The sequence below is a fragment of the Narcine bancroftii genome, chromosome 7, assembly GCF_036971445.1.
Source record: "Narcine bancroftii isolate sNarBan1 chromosome 7, sNarBan1.hap1, whole genome shotgun sequence".
NCBI classification, from domain to species: domain Eukaryota; kingdom Metazoa; phylum Chordata; class Chondrichthyes; order Torpediniformes; family Narcinidae; genus Narcine; species Narcine bancroftii.
The window spans coordinates 69555584-69572965 of NC_091475.1; the positions used below are offsets into that span (position 1 = coordinate 69555584).

Genomic DNA, 17382 nt, shown 5'->3' on the forward strand with positions numbered 1-17382 from the left:
GGAGTTTGTACGTTCTCCCTGTGCCTGCGTGGGTTTTCCCCGGGGGCTCCGGTTTCCTCCCAACGTTCAAAACCAAACAGGTTAATTGGGTGTAAATTGGGCGGCACGAGTTCGTGGGCCGAAATGGCCTGTTACCGTGTTGTTTGTTGAAATTTCAGATTTAAAATGAAAGCTACTTAAATTCCATGAAGAAATTATGAAAGAAAAGAGAAAACAGTGAATGCAGGAACCTGGATGAACAGAGACAAGAGTTCAATTCCGATCATGGCAAGAGCAGAATTTGAATTCATTTGTTTTGATAGACTGGAATTGTTTAACTAAATAGTTTATTTTAAAAATATTGACCCATGAAATTACCTGATTGCTGTAAAAATTCAGCAGGTTCACTTATATCCTTGGGGAAGGAGATTTGCCATCCTCACCGATGCAACCATTCAGTATCCATAGACTCACAGCAGGGTGGCTGAGCTTTAACGGCCCTGTGAAAAGGCCAAGTAAACCATTCTTTGAAAGCATTGAACATGGCCTTTCCACTGATCGAATAAAGAATGTAGTTAGAAACTAATAAATTGACCAGCTTTGCCCCACAATCCACAAAAATCCCAAATTGAGATCTTCAGACCATGTATATTTAAAACAAAGAAAAGGATGTGTTCAAGAATACGATCTATTAAAAGTTATATGTCTGCATTAATATATATTCAGCAGGAAGTAGCTGATTTGGCAAGTGAGGTCAGGTAACCCAAGCATCACTATGAAAGTGAAGGACTGTGGAAGGGAATGGTCATTAAGGGAGTGATCCAAGTGGTAAGGCTTTGGCTCAAGAGGCTTTGGTGAGTTGGGGCTGACGTGGTGGTGCTGCAGGATTTGAAGTAAGAGCCAACCCATTCAAGGAACAAAAAGGGATTCAACAGGTAGGTAGCCACAGGTTTTATTTATCTTATACATTTTCTCTTATACACTAGTCATAAACAGTGGGAATAGGGCAAAAGAATTCTTCTCGCAGAATGTGGGTCATCATGGAAACCAACGGTATACCTGATGACTTCATCGGTGAGAAGTGCATCCAGCTATAACTCCAGACAAACTGAGTTAAGGAAATGGAGCTGGAGTTGGATGAACTCCAGATTATTGGGGAGGCTGACGGAGTGATGGGCAGGAGTTACAGCGACACTATCACACCTAGCAGACAGGAGTGGGGTAGATGGGTAACACGAAGAAGGAAAAGGAACAGGCAGGCAGTGCAGGGCACCCTGTGGCCATTCCCGTCAATAACAAGTATACTATTTTGGATACTGTTGGGGGTGGACGTATCACGGATAAGCCATGGTGATCAGATCTCTTGCACAGAATCTGGTCCTGTGGCTAAGAAGGAAAGGGAGGAGAAGAAGTGAGCTGTAGTGATAGGGGATTCCATATTTAGGGGGACAAATAAGAGGTTCTGTGAAAGAGATTGAGATTGCTGGATGGTATGTTGCCAGGTTCCGAGATATCTTAGATCATATCATTCTCAGGAGGGAGGATGAGCAGCCAGGTGTTGTGGTCTAGATAGGTGAGTAGGAAGGGTGAGGAGGTCCTGCAAAGAGGGTTCAGGGAGTTGAGGGCTAGGTTGAAGGACAGGATCTCCAGAGTTGGGATCTCAGGATTGCTACCCCTCCCACTTGCTAGTGAGGTTAGAAATAGGAGGATAATGCAGCTCAACACATGGCTAAAGTCGTGGAGCAGGAGGGAGGGATTCAGGTTTCTGGATCATTGGGCTCTGTTCCAGGGAAGGTGGAGCCTGTACAGGTGGTACAGTTTGCATCTGAACTCTGAGAGGGACTAATATCCATGTGGGAAGGTTTGATAGTCCTGCTTGGGGTGTTTAAACTTGATTTGGAGGGGAATTAGAACCAGAGGGGCAACAAACTAGTCTCTGACTCCCTCAAGTGATGAGGAGTATCACTAGCTCGCTATCACTACATCTCCTTTCATTGAGATTTTAAGTCTAACAATGTGACATACTAATACAGTGTTCATTTTAATTTACAGTTCAACACAAATGATGTTCCCACACAACATCAGCAGCACAAACTTTTTAAGTTTCCAGTTTTTTTTTCTTTTGGAGATTCAGTCTGTCAGGAGCTTTGATAACACGTGTGGAGCAGGCTGTTTTGATTCCTCCTCAGTATTTGACCCTCCTCTGTTCTGACAGTGTAGGATCTTGGATTTCCTTCCTCCAGAACAGTGGCCTTTTTGTCCCAAGTGTTGGAATCTCCGAGTCTCACTGTGTCCTGTTGTGCCAATGGCCCTAAGCTTCTTGCTGACTTGTATTAGTTTGCCTTTTGTCTCCATTGCAGAAGCTTTTGTTTCCAAACGACATCGTCAACATCTCTATTCTTGTTTGGGTCGGCAGAGTAGGGAAGTGTGGAGCATAGTCTACGTCCTATCAGAAAATCAGTGGGTGACATGCCATGTTCAAATAGCAAAACTATAGAGCTAGATATAGATCTGAACCACTGTCTTGTGAGCAACTGTTTAACTATGTGAACTCCTTTCTCTGCTTTACCATTTGACAGTGGATGCAGAGGACTTGAAGTCACGTGTCAAAAATCATACTATTCTCCAAAGTTCTGGAATTCTCTACAACTGTAGCATGGTTCATTATCACTGTAGACAATTTGAGGAATTCCATGTCTTGCAAAGATCACTTTCATAAATTTGATCACACAAGTAGCAGACATGTTAGGAAGCAGCACAATCTCTGGATATTTCGATAGATAATCAATAACCAGCAAGTAATTATTTCCACCAATGTGGAACAGATCAGTCCCAACTTTATGCCATCGTTCTGCTGGTAAATCAGATATAATCATTGATTCCTTTGCCTGCTTTGCGTGGTGTTTCAAACAGGTCTTGCAGTTGGAAACCATCATGTCAAAGTCAATATTTATCTCTGCTTAATAAACAGCAGTTCTGGCCCTCCTCTTGCATTTTTCCATTCTAAAGGGGACCCTTGTGCACCCTTTTCAGCATCTTGTCGCAGTCATTGAGGAATGATAATTCTGTTCTGTCTGAGTAGAACCCCATTTACACTCAGCTCAGCTCTGATGTTGTAATATGGCTGACATTCACCTCTAGGCCATTCTTCATTCAGATTCTTGATGACCTTCTGTAGAACTGTGTCCTTTTCTGATTCAGTTATGATCTGCTTGGATTTTATGTCAGATATGGGAAGAGATACAGTGATCAGGTTCATGTAGAGATTCACATCTGTCTCATTGTGCGCTTCGCTCTATGTCATTGTCCTAGATAACACATCAGCTAACATAATAGGTTTCCCTGGTGTGTACACCCTCTTGACTAGGCTTAAGTTTTCAAATGTTTTGTCACCAAGCAGTGATTCATGTCTGTCTGGGACTACTGTGAACCTGAGGTGGTGCTCATTATCTTTAACTTTCACCATGAGTTTACATGTACCTTTCGTGTTGATGCTCTATCCATTGTCGGCATTGAGCTGTATAGGATTTGCATGGATGTATGGCTTTATCTTCATTGCCTTGTTGTTACGCTCACAGATCAAATTGACCTTTATCCCTGTGTCTAGCTTGAAAGGAATATTTGTTCCATTTGTATGTAATGACACAGTCCATTTATCCTGCTTGACTCTGTTCACGCTTGGCTGTTCAGAGTCTGTTGGTTTATAATCTTCCTGCACTACCATGCTCACAAAGTGTGTAGTACTGAGAGCAATTTCTTCTATAGTGTGTATTGTGTGCAGGCTTTCACTTTTGGAAAAACATTGCTTTGCAGAGTGTAAAAGCACAAAATGCTGGAGAAGCTTATGTAGCAAACGGAGATACATGATCGATGTTTCGAGCTTGAGCCCTTCATGACAAAATGCTGGCAAGCATGGGGGTGGGAAAGGCAGGAGAAAAGAGGTGGAGAAAGGAAGGAGGGGACAGCAGCATTGAGGGGAAGGGGGGTTGGCTGGGCTTAGTGGGTGGAAGAACTGGAAACACAGGAAATGGGAGGGAGGGGAAAGAAAAGGTGAGCAGGTTTATTGGAAAGCAGTAAAGTCAATGTTCAGACCATGTGGCTGGAGGGTGCCCTGATGGAAAAAATGTGTTGTTCCTCCAATCTGAGGGTGGTTAGGGTGGGACATTACATAAAGCCATGGACAGACATGTGAGTTTGGGAGTATGACTCAGAATTGAAGTGGTTGGCCACTGGGCGGTCGCTGTGGTTGCGAATGGAGTGGAGGTTCTGAGTGAAATGATTTCCCAGTCTGCAACCGGTTTCTCTGGTGTAGAGAATGTCACAAAGGGTGCACCGAATGCAGTAAATAAGTCCTTTGGATGTACAAGTGAAGTATTGCTTAACATGAAAGGCCTGTTGGTGAGGGAGGAGGTGTCACGCAGATGTTGCACCTCCTGCATTTACAAGGGAAGGTGCCGGTGGGGTGGGGAGGGATATGTCCATGAGGAAATCATAGAGGGAGTGGTCCCTATGGAAGGCCGAGAGGGGAGGAGAGGGAAAAATGTGTTGGTGATGGGATGCTGTAGTAAGTGCCAGAAATTCTGATGAATAATGTGTTGGATGCGGAGGCTGGAGGAGTGGTAGGTGAGGATGAGGGGGATATTGATTCTGCCCTTTGCACTTATTAAAGACTTTTCCATAGGCTGGGCATTATTTTGATGCATGTCGACTGCCACATCGTTTCCACTTGGATGTCTCTCCATCTTTTTGTGGTTTCCTAGATCTCATTTTTTGTGTGAACTCACACTGTGGCTATAGATATACCTTATTTTCACTGGCTTTTATGCTCTCAGCAAATTTTTTTGCATGCTGCAGAGCTAATTCATTAATGTGGCATATCTTCACAACTCCAGCTAAGGTAAATTCCATCTCTCACTGCAACCTCTCTCTCAGAGACTCATTAAATAACTCTTACTTATGTACTTTATTGATTTACTTTTATTCTCTCAATCAGTTTGTTTGCAATTCATTTTATGTTCACAGTTATTTTATATATTTGCATGTTTATGCTGTGCACAGTTTATTTTTTGCAGTACCAATTAGTGGTAATTCTGCCGTACCCGCAGGAAAAAAGAATCTCAGGGTTGTATGTGATGTCATGTATGTACCCTGACAATAAATCTGAAATCTGACTTTCTTATCAATGATCCTGAACACAATTTGTTCACAGATCATTGAATCCTGCAGCAATCCAAAATTGCATGTTCTTGCTACTTAAGCCTGTTTAAAAAAAAAAGTATGCATGAGTGAAACATTTACCTCTCCAATGTTTCTTTGGTGAACAGTGTTCATCAAAAATCTCAATAACCTTGTCGAATGTCCTGGTCTTCTGCCTCAGCAAAAACAAATGTGTTGAAAATCTCTAGTGCTTGAGGTCCTGCCATGGTAAGTAGCAGTACAATCTTCCATACACCAGATTTGCTATCGAGTGCAATGCTTGCAGGTACAGCATGAATCTTTGTTTGAACAACCTTCTCTTGTGTTCAACATTTCCAGTCCAATTTACAGCATCAGGAATCTTTTCATTCTCCATATTTTCTACTGTTATCAACTGATTCTCACTCCTGGTACAATGCACACTCCTGTGTTTCTTCCACTCATGGTACCATGTGATGTTTCTTTCATTGTAATAAAGTAACTTGAGTTCTTTTAAAACAACCAATTTATTAGCTATAGAACTCATGACTGTGTGGAGGTGTCCATCTTGAATCCAATCAAGCTGCAACAAACTAGTCACCAATTCCCTCTAGTGGTCAGGAGTATCATTAGCACTCTATCACTACAATAAGGATGTGTTTTTTAGAAGATTTTAACTTTCCACATATTGACTGGGACTCCCAAGCTGTAAAAGGGCTGGTGGCTTGGAGTTTTTCAAATGTGTTTAGGAAAGTTTTCCAAATTAATATGTAGAGGTGACAACTAGAGAGAATGCAATACTGGATCTCCTATTAGACAACAAGACAGGACAGGTGACAGAGGTATATGTAGGGAACATTTTGGATCCAGTGATCATAATACCATTAGTTTCAAGCTAGTTATGGAGAAGGATAGATCTGGGCCTTGGGCTGAGATTCTAAATTGGAGAAAGTTCAATTTTGTGGAAATGAGAAAGGATCCAGAATATATGTTTGAGGTAGGTAGAGGACCTTCAAAGGTGGAGATTACAAAGTTTGTATGTTTCTATTAAATTAAATCAAAGTTAACAGGCAGAGGGACCTGACTTTTTGAGGGGCCATTGTAAATTATCTCAAGTGTGTCGTGAGTGGCAGAATGTAGGAAGTTTAAAGTAGGTGTTGGTTATCGGTTTCTGTGTTTGTATGACTTCATGATGCTGGCGAGGAACTGAAGGGCAGTTCTTTTCAAGGAGGGGCACAGGAAAAATGGCCTGATTGGTCTTTTTCTAATATTCTTTGACCTGCCATTTAATAAGTGTAGGGAGTGTTTTTCAGCATTTTTATAAAATATGCAGATTTAATTTTTTTTTATTTTAGTAACATAGATTAAGAGCCATCGGTAAGGCACACTTGCTTGCTGTGTGCAGTTCTTGTTACAAATCTAAAGAAGGGAATTGGCAGTGCTTGAAAAAGTACAGAAGAGATTTGATCTGGATTCTTCCTGGAATGGAAGGCATCAGTTACAAAGGGAGGTTGAATAAACTTGGATTGATATGACTTGAGAACAGGAGGCTTGTAGATATTCATAAATACAGGATAAAGAGATACATAGTCTTTTTTTCATGGGGCAAGGGAGTTCAGAACTAGAGTGCATTGGATCAAGTTGAGAGGGGAAATATTTGAAGGAGATGTGAAGGGGAAATTTTTTACACTCAGGGCAGTGGATATATGGAATTAGCTGCCTGAGAAAGATACAACCACAGTGTTTTAAAAAAATATACTTGTATAGGCACATGGTGAGGAATATAAGCAAATTCAGGAAATAGGATTCACATGGATGATCACCCCAGTGGGCATGTATGTTAATTGAAGGGGCTGTGTCTATGCCATAAAACTCAATGCTCCATGAGCAATAGAAAGCCGTAGTGATGATGGAATTGTGAATTGAACTGATTCACCTTTTGTTTAAGGACTCCAGACGCTACTTCAAATTCTCCAGTCAAGACTTCAAGTCTGATTGACCTGGCATCAACTGATCCAAGTAAAGACAAGAGGTAAGTTTTGAAGTGTTTTTGCCTTGTGGGTTCACGATATGCCAGGTTCATTAAGCTCTAGTGGCATAGTGGTAAATTTACTCAATCAACAGCCTTCAGTTCCAACACCATCGTGATAGCTGAGAAACTTCAACCCAAGTAATTAAAAACCTCTTCAATTAGGAAAGAAAAATCTTGCATCGCAGTTTGTTGCTGTAATACTTACTTTACTTTGGCTTGGCTTCGCGGATGAAAATTTATGGAGGGGGTAAAAAGTCCACGTCAGCTGCAGGCTCGTTTGTGGCTGACCAGTCCGATGCGGGACAGGCAGACACGATTGCAGCGGTTGCAAGGGAAAATTGGTTGGTTGGGGTTGGGTGTTGGGTTTTTCCTCCTTTGCCTTTTGTCAGTGAGGTGGGCTCTGCGGTCTTCTTCAAAGGAGGCTGCTGCCCGCCAAACTGTGAGGCGCCAAGATGCACGGTTTGAGGCGTTATCAGCCCACTGGCGGTGGTCAATGTGGCAGGCACCAAGAGATTTCTTTAGGCAGTCCTTGTACCTTTTCTTTGGTGCACCTCTGTCACGGTGGCCAGTGGAGAGCTCGCCATATAATACGATCTTGGGAAGGCGATGGTCCTCCATTCTGGAGACGTGACCCATACAGCGCAGCTGGATCTTCAGCAGCGTGGACTCGATGCTGTCGACCTCTGCCATCTCGAGTACCTCGACGTTAGGGGTGTGAGCGCTCCAATGGATGTTGAGGATGGAGCGGAGACAACGCTGGTGGAAGCGTTCTAGGAGCCGTAGGTGGTGCCGGTAGAGGACCCATGATTCGGAGCCGAACAGGAGTGTGGGTATGACAACGGCTCTGTATACGCTTATCTTTGTGAGGTTTTTCAGTTGGTTGTTTTTCCAGACTCTTTTGTGTAGTCTTCCAAAGGCGCTATTTGCCTTGGCGAGTCTGTTGTCTATCTCATTGTCGATCCTTGCATCTGATGAAATGGTGCAGCCGAGATAGGTAAACTGGTTGACCGTTTTGAGTTTTGTGTGCCCGATGGAGATGTGGGGGGGCTGGTAGTCATGGTGGGGAGCTGGCTGATGGAGGACCTCAGTTTTCTTCAGGCTGACTTCCAGGCCAAACATTTTGGCAGTTTCCGCAAAGCAGGACGTCAAGCGCTGAAGAGCTGGCTCTGAATGGGCAACTAAAGCGGCATCATCTGCAGAGAGTAGTTCACGGACAAGTTTCTCTTGTGTCTTGGTGTGAGCTTGCAGGCGCCTCAGATTGAAGAGACTGCCATCCGTGCGGTACCGGATGTAAACAGCGTCTTCATTGTTGGGGTCTTTCATGGCTTGGTTCAGCATCATGCTGAAGAAGATTGAAAAGAGGGTTGGTGCGAGAACACAGCCTTGCTTCACGCCATTGTTAATGGAGAAGGGTTCAGAGAGCTCATTGCTGTATCTGACCCGACCTTGTTGGTTTTCGTGCAGTTGGATAATCATGTTGAGGAACTTTGGGGGACATCCGATGCGCTCTAGTATTTGCCAAAGCCCTTTCCTGCTCACGGTGTCGAAGGCTTTGGTGAGGTCAACAAAGGTGATGTAGAGTCCTTTGTTTTGTTCTCTGCACTTTTCTTGGAGCTGTCTGAGGGCAAAGACCATGTCAGTGGTTCCTCTGTTTGCGCGAAAGCCGCACTGTGATTCTGGGAGAATATTCTCGGCGACACTAGGTATTATTCTATTTAGTAGAATCCTAGCGAAGATTTTGCCTGCAATGGAGAGCAACGTGATTCCCCTGTAGTTTGAGCAGTCTGATTTCTCGCCTTTGTTTTTGTACAGGGTGATGATGGTGGCATCACGAAGATCCTGAGGCAGTTTACCTTGGTCCCAACAAAGCTTGAAAAACTCATGCAGTTTGGCATGCAGAGTTTTGCCGCCAGCCTTCCAGACTTCTGGGGGGATTCCATCCATACCTGCTGCTTTGCCACTTTTCAGTTGTTCGATTGCCTTATATGTCTCATCCAGGGTGGGAACCTCATCCAGCTCTAGCCTTAGGGGCTGTTGAGGGAGCTGGAGCAGGGCGGAATCTTGGACTGAGCGGTTGGTACTGAAAAGAGATTGGAAGTGTTCTGACCATCGGTTGAGGATGGAGATCTTGTCGCTGAGGAGGACTTTGCCGTCTGAGCTGCGCAGCGGGCTTTGGACTTGGGGTGAGGGGCCGTACACAGCCTTTAGAGCCTCGTAGAAACCCCTGAAGTCGCCAATGTCCGCGCTGAGCTGTGTTCGTTTGGCGAGGCTAGTCCACCACTCATTATGGATCTCCCGGAGTTTGCGCTGAAGATGGCTGCATGCGCGACGGAAGGCTTGTTTTTTCTCTGGACAGGACGGCTTTGTAAGGTGAGCCTGGTGGGCAGCTCGCTTCTTTGCCAGCAGCTCCTGGATTTCCTGGCTGTTTTCGTCAAACCAGACCTTGTTTTTCCTGGAGGAGAAGCCCAGTACCTCTTCAGTGGATTGCAGTATGGTAGTCTTCAACTGATCCCAGAGGGTTTCAGGGGACGGGTCCGTGAGGCGGGTTGCATCGTCGAGCTTTGCTTTGAGGTTTGCCTGGAAGTTTCCTCTCGCTTCGTCTGACTGCAGTTTTCCAACATTGAACCTCTTTCTGGGGGCTTTATTGTTCCTGGGCTTTGGCTTGAAGTGAAGGTTGAGCTTGCAGCGAACCAGCCGGTGGTCAGTGTGGCATTCCGCGCTAGGCATGACCCTGGTGTGGAGCACATCTTGTTTGTCACTTTCTCGCACCAGGATGTAGTCCAGGAGGTGCCAGTGTTTGGATCGGGGATGCATCCAGGTGGTCTTAAGGCTGTCCCTCTGCTGAAAAAGGGTGTTTGTAATGACAAGCCGCTGTTCTGCGCAGAGCTCCAACAGGAGGCGCCCATTGTTGTTGCACTTGCCGACGCCATGCTTGCCCATTACAGCATGCTTGCTGTAATACTAATTCATGAAAAAAAACCATCTGATTCCTTTTGGTGATGGATCTCGACCTCCTTCAGCCAGGCTGTTTTCTATGTAGCGCCAAACCCACTATTGTGGGTAACTTAACTCCGGTTAACTCCGTTAACCTCAGTTTACTCCGGGCAACACGGTTAGCGTAGCGGTTAGCGCAATGCTGTTATGCTGTCTGTAAGGAGTTTATACATTCTCCCCATGTCTGCGTGGGTTTTCCCTGGGGATTTCGGTTTCCTCCCACCATTCAAAATATATCAGGGCAGTGTAGGTTAATTGGGTGTAAATTGTCAGCACAGCAGAGGCTCATGGGCCAAATGGCCTCTTATTGAGCAAAATAAAATAGATTAAAATAAATAAATTAAGGGAGAAATGAAAATTGATGCAACAGATGCTGACATTACAGGCAGTATTCAACCTCACTAAGATTTCAGGTTTCTACCTCGTCTGCAGGAAAAAGAATCTCAGGGTTGTATGTGATGTTATGTACTACTCTACAATAAATCTGAGACCTAAACGGGTGTTGATATGTTTATTATTTTAGTTACAGCTTTATCATCAGCTGTCCTTGCTCTCCTAATGAAGTTTTTATCAGCAGACCTGGGGCATTAGTTGGTAGAGAAATATTTATCATGGTTCACTGATACATTGTTCCACCTCTTAATTAACATCTTAATTGTTTTAAATTTAGAGATACATCATGGTAACAGGCCCTTCCAACCCATGTGCCCATATACACCAATTAAACAACAAACCCTGTAGGTTTTTAGAGGTCATTGGAAGAAAGTACTTGCTCCAGAATCCAGAATGCGTCAGATTCGAACCTGGGTCACTGGTGCTGAATTAAATACTGCTGGGCTACCTGCTACACTATCCGTGCTGCTCTAATCTTGCTGACAAAAATATCATCAACCTTTGAGGGCAATAGCTCAAATGTGCCAAATGGGCCATGGCCAGCAATTAAATCAATAATTCTATTGGCAGCTTCAAAAACTTAGTGCATTGTTTCAAACATTTCTACATCTCATCTTTTTAACAGGAGTAGTGGCGATTGGGACAACACCACCTCTTCTACCACAAGCAGCACCTTTGACCCCACCTCCAGGAAGTCAAGGTACCCGATTTTCTTTTAAAATTAAGACATTCTCCAGTTGATACGCTAAAACTTTAGATAAAATCTTAACATCCAGATGCGTCTGTAAGATGCACAATCCTCTGAGCATTTTCCCCTTTTAAGATCACTGAAATAACTGCTTCATTAGAAAAAGCAGATAATTTTCCTTCTCGAAAAGGGCCATTTAATACCAAGTTTAAATGCAGGACTAGTTGTTTAGTAATTGTTTGGTAAAACTCACCTCGATAACCATCCAGCTCTGGAGATTTACTTGATTATACAATTCTTCTTGTGATTTGGAGCTTCTAGACTTTCTTTATTTTCCTGAGAAATTATTGATATATTTAAATGGTTTAAAAATTTATTCATTAAATCGTGCTCATCATTACATTTAGAGGAATATAAACTGGTATAGAAGTCTTTAAAAATACTATTTATTTTGGATTAATCAGTAGTGGCATTACTGTCATGGAGACATATCTTATTAATTTGTTTATTAGCCGACGCGGCTTTCAATGGTTTAGCCAACAGTCCTCCGGACTTCTCTCCATGAATATAAAATTGGCCTTTAGTTCTTAAAATCATTTGTTCATTTGGGTGTGTCGAAAGAAGGTTAAATGTAGATTTTAATTCAGTTCTTCTTCTGAATATCTCCAAGCCTCTATTTTGGTAAAGTTTAAATCAATTTTCTTACTGTAAATATTCGAGTACAATGCGAAAAAGTTTGTACCGAAATTTAAGCCCAAAGTAGGGGGGGTCGCATTATCCATGAGGTTATAATTTTAATTTTTTTTTCTGCCAGTTTTAATGATAAGATTATCAGCAGCTGCCTACATTGATGGCAGGCCGACTGGGGGGAGAGATGGCAGTGCGACTCGGGCGGGTGGGGGGAGAGATGGCAGCATGACTCGGGCGGGCAGGCGGAGAGACAGCAGCACCACTCGGGCATGGGGAGAGATAGCAGCACGACTCGGGTGGGTGGGCGGGGGCGAGACAGCAGCGTGACTCAGGCGGGCGTGGTGAGAGATAGCAGAGCGACTTGGGTGGTTGAGTGGGAAGAGACATGCTAGCGTGATTTGGGAAAGTGAGAGAGGAGAGACTGCAGCGTGATTCAGTCGGGCTGGCGGGGAGTGAGACGCCAGCGCGAATCAGGCAAGTGGGCGGAGGGGAGAGATGGCAGCGTAACTCAGGCAGGTGAAGGGGAGAGAGATGCCAGCGCAAATCAGGTGGGTGAGGGAGGAGAGACTGCAGCGCGACTCAGGTGGGTGCATGAGTGGGGAGAGAGACAGGAGCGCAACTTTGGCAGGCGAGGGGAGGGGATCGTATTATACATGGGGGTAGAATTTTTCCCCCTTTTCCCCCTCAAAAATGGGGGGGGGTCGCATTATAAACGAAACGCATAATACATGAATATTTACTGTAATCAAATCTAATCTTTCTTCCCTGGCCGTTTTTGTTTTTATTGGCTTATAAGAAATTATTTGGTCACGTAGGTAGGCTTTCACAGTATCCAGGACCACTAAATTTGAAACATTTAGGATTGAGTTGACATCAAATAAAAAAATGAATTTGGTTCTCTTTTAAAAAAAAGTTAAAAACTTTAGTATTAAATAGTAGGGCATAAAGTTGGCATTGTTTTTTTAATACTTGGAATTCCAAACTTAGAGACTGGAGTGTGATCCAAGATGACTATATTTTGATACTCACGAGGTTTAACCAAGTTAATTAGATGGTTGTCAATTAAAAAATAATCAATCCTGGTATAGGCTTTATAAATGTTTGAGAAATCCATGAGACATTGGAAGAATGTACATGCTCCTGAAAGACAGCATCGGATTCGAACCTGGGTCACTGGTGGTGAAATAAATACCGCTGAGCTAACCACTACACGAACCGTGCTGCTCTAATCTTGCTGACAAAAATATCATCAACCTTTGAGGGCAATAGCTCAGATGTGCCAAATGGGCCATGGCCAGCAATTAAATCAATAATTCTATTGGCAGCTTCAAAAACTTAGTGCATTGTTTCAAACATTTCTACATCTCATCTTTTTAACAGGAGTAGTGGCGATTGGGACAACACCACCTCTTCTACCACAAGCAGCACCTTTGACCCCACCTCCAGGAAGTCAAGGTACCCGATTTTCTTTTAAAATTAAGACATTCTCCAGTTGATGCGCTAAAACTTTAGATAAAATCTTAACATCCAGATGTGTCTGTAAGATGCACAATCCTCTGAGCATTTTCCCCTTTTAAGATCACTGAAATAACTGCTTCATTAGAAAAAGCAGGTAATTTTCCTTCTCGAAAAGGATCGTTTAATACCAAGTTTAAATGCAGGACTAGTTGTTTAGTAAGTGTTTTGTAAAACTCACCTCGATAACCATCTGGCTCTGGAAATTTACTTGATTGTACTGAAAATACTGCTTTATGCAATTCTTCTTGTGAATTGGAGCTTCTAGACTTTCTTTATTCTCCTGAGAAATTATTGATATATTTAAATGGTTTAAAAATGTATTGATTAAATCATGCTCATTATTACATTCAGAGGAATATAAATTGGTATAGAAATCTTTAAAAATATTATTTATTTTGGATTAATCAGTAGTGGCATTACTGTCAGGGAGACATATCTTATTAATTTGTTTATTAGCCGACGCGGCTTTCAATGGTTTAGCCAACAGTTTTCCGGACTTCTCTCCATGAATATAAAATTGGCCTTTAGTTCTTAAAATCAGTTGTTCATTTGGGTGTGTAGAAAAAAGGTCAAATGTAGATTTTAGTTAAGTTCTTCTTCTGAATATCTCCAAGCCTCTATTTTGGGAAATTTTAAATAAATTTGCTTAATCAAATCTAATCTTTCTTCCCTGGCCCTTTTCATTTTTATTGGCGTATAAGTAATTATTTGGTCACATAGGTAGGCTTTCACAGTATCCCAGACCACTAAATTTGAAACATTTAGGGTTGATTTGACATCAAAGAAAAAATGAATTTGGTTCTCTTAAAAATAAGTTTAAAAACTTTAGTATTAAATAATAGGGCATTAAGTTGGCATTGTTTTTTTAATACTTGGAATTCCAAACTTAGAGACTGGAGTGTGATCCGAGATGACTATACTTTGATACTCACGAAGTTTAACCAAGTTAATTAGATGGTTGTCAATTAAAAAATAATCAATCCTGGTATAGGCTTTATAATATTTGCGAAATCCATGAGACATTGGAAGAATGTACATGCTCCTGAAAGACAGCGTCGGATTCGAACCTGAGTCACTGGTGCTGAAATAAATACCGCTGGGCTACCTGCTACACTAACCATGCTGCTCTAATCTTGCTGACAAAATATCATCAACTGTTTGAGGGCAATAGCTAAGATGTGCCAAATGGGCGATGGGCAGCAATTAAATCAATAATTCTAATTGCAGTTTCAAAAACTTAATGCATTGCTTCAAACATTTCTACATCTCATCTTTTTAACAGGAGTAGTGGCGATTGGGACAACACCACCTCTTCTACCACGAGCAGCACCTTTGACCCCACCTCCAGGAAGTCAAGGTACCAGATTTTATCCTTTTGTTTTTAACATACAATTAATTCTCCTGAAATATTTTTGTCAATTGGAAGAAATAACATTAAATGGCTAGATTTTTCGCTGTGGAATACAGATTTTTGCTGGGACACAGTTCCATTATAAGGGAGATTGCAGCACTCTTTTCTGTCTTCAGTGAATGATGAAGATGGTGGAGGAACTCAAAGCCAAACTTAGTCCCATTCAGAGTTTGTTACACACAGAGGATACTGTCCAGGTTTGGGGACTTCCCTCTGCCTTGTCAGCAAGATATTGTGAAAGTGAACTAAGCATTTAAAGATTCATTTTATTTGTGCTCCTTTTCATTTCAGTTTTTTTTTCTTTATTGGATTTTTTTTGTTTCATATGTTTTCTTCTACCTTCTCTGAGAGATCTTTTCTTTATCTGTGACAGTACTTTGGCAAGTATCTCAAGTAACTCTTTTCTAGATATGAATTTAAACCAAGATTGACTACAGAGTATTTGATTCTGGAGGGTCATGGTACTCGTTGGTATCTACCAGTGAATGGCAATCGGATGTCGGGTAATTGTCTGGATTTTTCAACTCCCAACAAGGTCTTTCTAATATATTTTTAAACATTGGTGGGACAAAAGAAGATCTTGAAATTAATTTTGTAGAGAATCACATTGGATCACCCATTTTTTAACAGCAGCTATTTTGCCATTATGCTCCACTTGAAGGTCTATCCATCTCTTCTGATCTCTGTGCCCAAATCCTCTTTTTTTTTTACTCTGTCACATGTTGATCCAATGCTACCTAATGAAAGGGTTATTTGTAAAGTTCTGTTACATTATTTGAACATTTTGAAGTACTCGACCTCCACCTGAGCTAAAACAAAGTTGTCTTCTAGCACCACCAGCCCAAAAGCAACCTTGTTATATTTTGATTCTATTCCTTGACTTTTTTAATTTATTCCTAAATTAATGAAGTGAAAGCCAGGCAGTTTGGTAATTCCCACCTAAAATGGCTTCCCTGTGGCCCTCGCTCATTCATCGAAGGCTCTTCAGATCAGCTATCTTCAGCTTCCACTGCTTTGTGTCACTTTTTCACTGCTTTTCAGCTGCGGGTGGGTGTTCTTGTTATGGATGGTTCATGATGCTGTGGGAAAGACAAATATAGTTGATCAAATGAACAATCATAATGAATAATATGTAAAAACAATGTTGTAAATTTGACAACAGAAAGGCAAATATGTATTTCCAATATTTTTCTTACCAAACCAAAAGCAAAATTCCAGTTGATGGTCCAGGAAGGGGCTTGAGTGTGCCAGCCCGACCCTGACTGATGGTCCATAAGTTTGTTATATGTGGTGCATGATAAATAAGATAGTCTGAGGGTGAAAACAGAATGAGAACCACTGACCTTTCAGATTTCTTGGTAACTAGTTATCTTCCTTCCACATGTACATCCTCTTAGTCAAAAAGTCATCTAACTTTTAAGACCTCTATTCGGTTCAGAATCAGAATTTATTGTGATGAACATGACTCAAAATTTGTTGGTTTGAGGCAGCGTCATCGTGCAAACATTCATATAAACCACTTAAAAAAAATTAAAATATTGCAAGAAAAAGAAAACAACAAAGTAAGGCAGTGTCTGTGGTTCATTGTTCATTCAGAAATCGGATGGCAGGGAGGATGAATCAGCTGACCTTGTGCCGCTGAGTACTTGTCTTCAGGTGCCTGTACTTTTACCCTGATGGTGGCAGAATGAAGGGGGTTTGGCCTGGGTGGAGGTGGGTCATTGAGGAGAGAAGCTGCTTTTTTAAGACCTCACCTCATGTAGATGTCCTCGATGGAGTGAAGTCTGGTGCCTGTGATGCCACAGGCTGAATTAACAACCCACTGAAGTTTATTCTTGTTCTGAGATTTGGTGCCTTCATACTAGACAGTGATGCAACCAGCCAGGATGCTCTCCATGTGGCATCAGTTGAAGTTTTCAGGGACATACTGGATCTCCCCAGACAGCTCCCAAAGTATCGCCACTGGCGAGTCTTCTTTGTGATTGCATTGACATAGAGGCGCTAGGACAGACCCTCGGAGATATTCTCACCCAGGAATTTGAAGTTCTTGACCCTCTCCACTACTGAGCCGTTGATGAGAACTGGGTTGTGTTCCCTGACTTCCTTCATTTTGCTAACATTGAGTGTAAGGTTGTTGTTGTGACACCACTCAAAAAGCTGATCTTTTGCTCTCCTGTTCGCATCCTTTTACTGACTGCGATTCTGCTGACAACTGTGGTGTTATCGGAAAATTTGTAGCTAGCATTTGAATTGTGCTTGGCCACACTGACATCTAATGAGTAGAACAGTTGACTAAGCACGCATCCTTGAGATGCATCTGTGAGGATCATCAGTGAGGAGGAGACATTATTTCCAATTCGTACTGACTGGGGTCTTCCGATGAGGAAGTCAGGGATCCAGTTCAGAGGGGGTGCAGAAGCCGAGGCCCTAGGACCCTGAGGGAGGTTAGTGAACAAATAGTGGGGCATTGACAGAAATATTTACTATGTCACTGGCCACAGG

The 17382-nt window shown here is 42.4% G+C and overlaps 1 protein-coding gene across 5 annotated transcripts in view; it reads left to right on the plus strand.

Moving 5' to 3' along the window:
* scel (sciellin) overlaps positions 1 to 17382 on the plus strand; it is a 159268-nt gene that overhangs the window by 115015 nt on the left and 26871 nt on the right. For all 5 annotated transcript variants that reach the window (XM_069890310.1, XM_069890311.1, XM_069890313.1 and 2 more), the window contains 4 exons: positions 7103 to 7186; positions 11199 to 11273; positions 13332 to 13406; positions 14752 to 14826. In XM_069890310.1, the coding sequence (XP_069746411.1) occupies positions 7103 to 7186; positions 11199 to 11273; positions 13332 to 13406; positions 14752 to 14826 (309 nt within the window). The remainder of the gene's footprint in view (positions 1 to 7102; positions 7187 to 11198; positions 11274 to 13331; positions 13407 to 14751; positions 14827 to 17382) is intronic.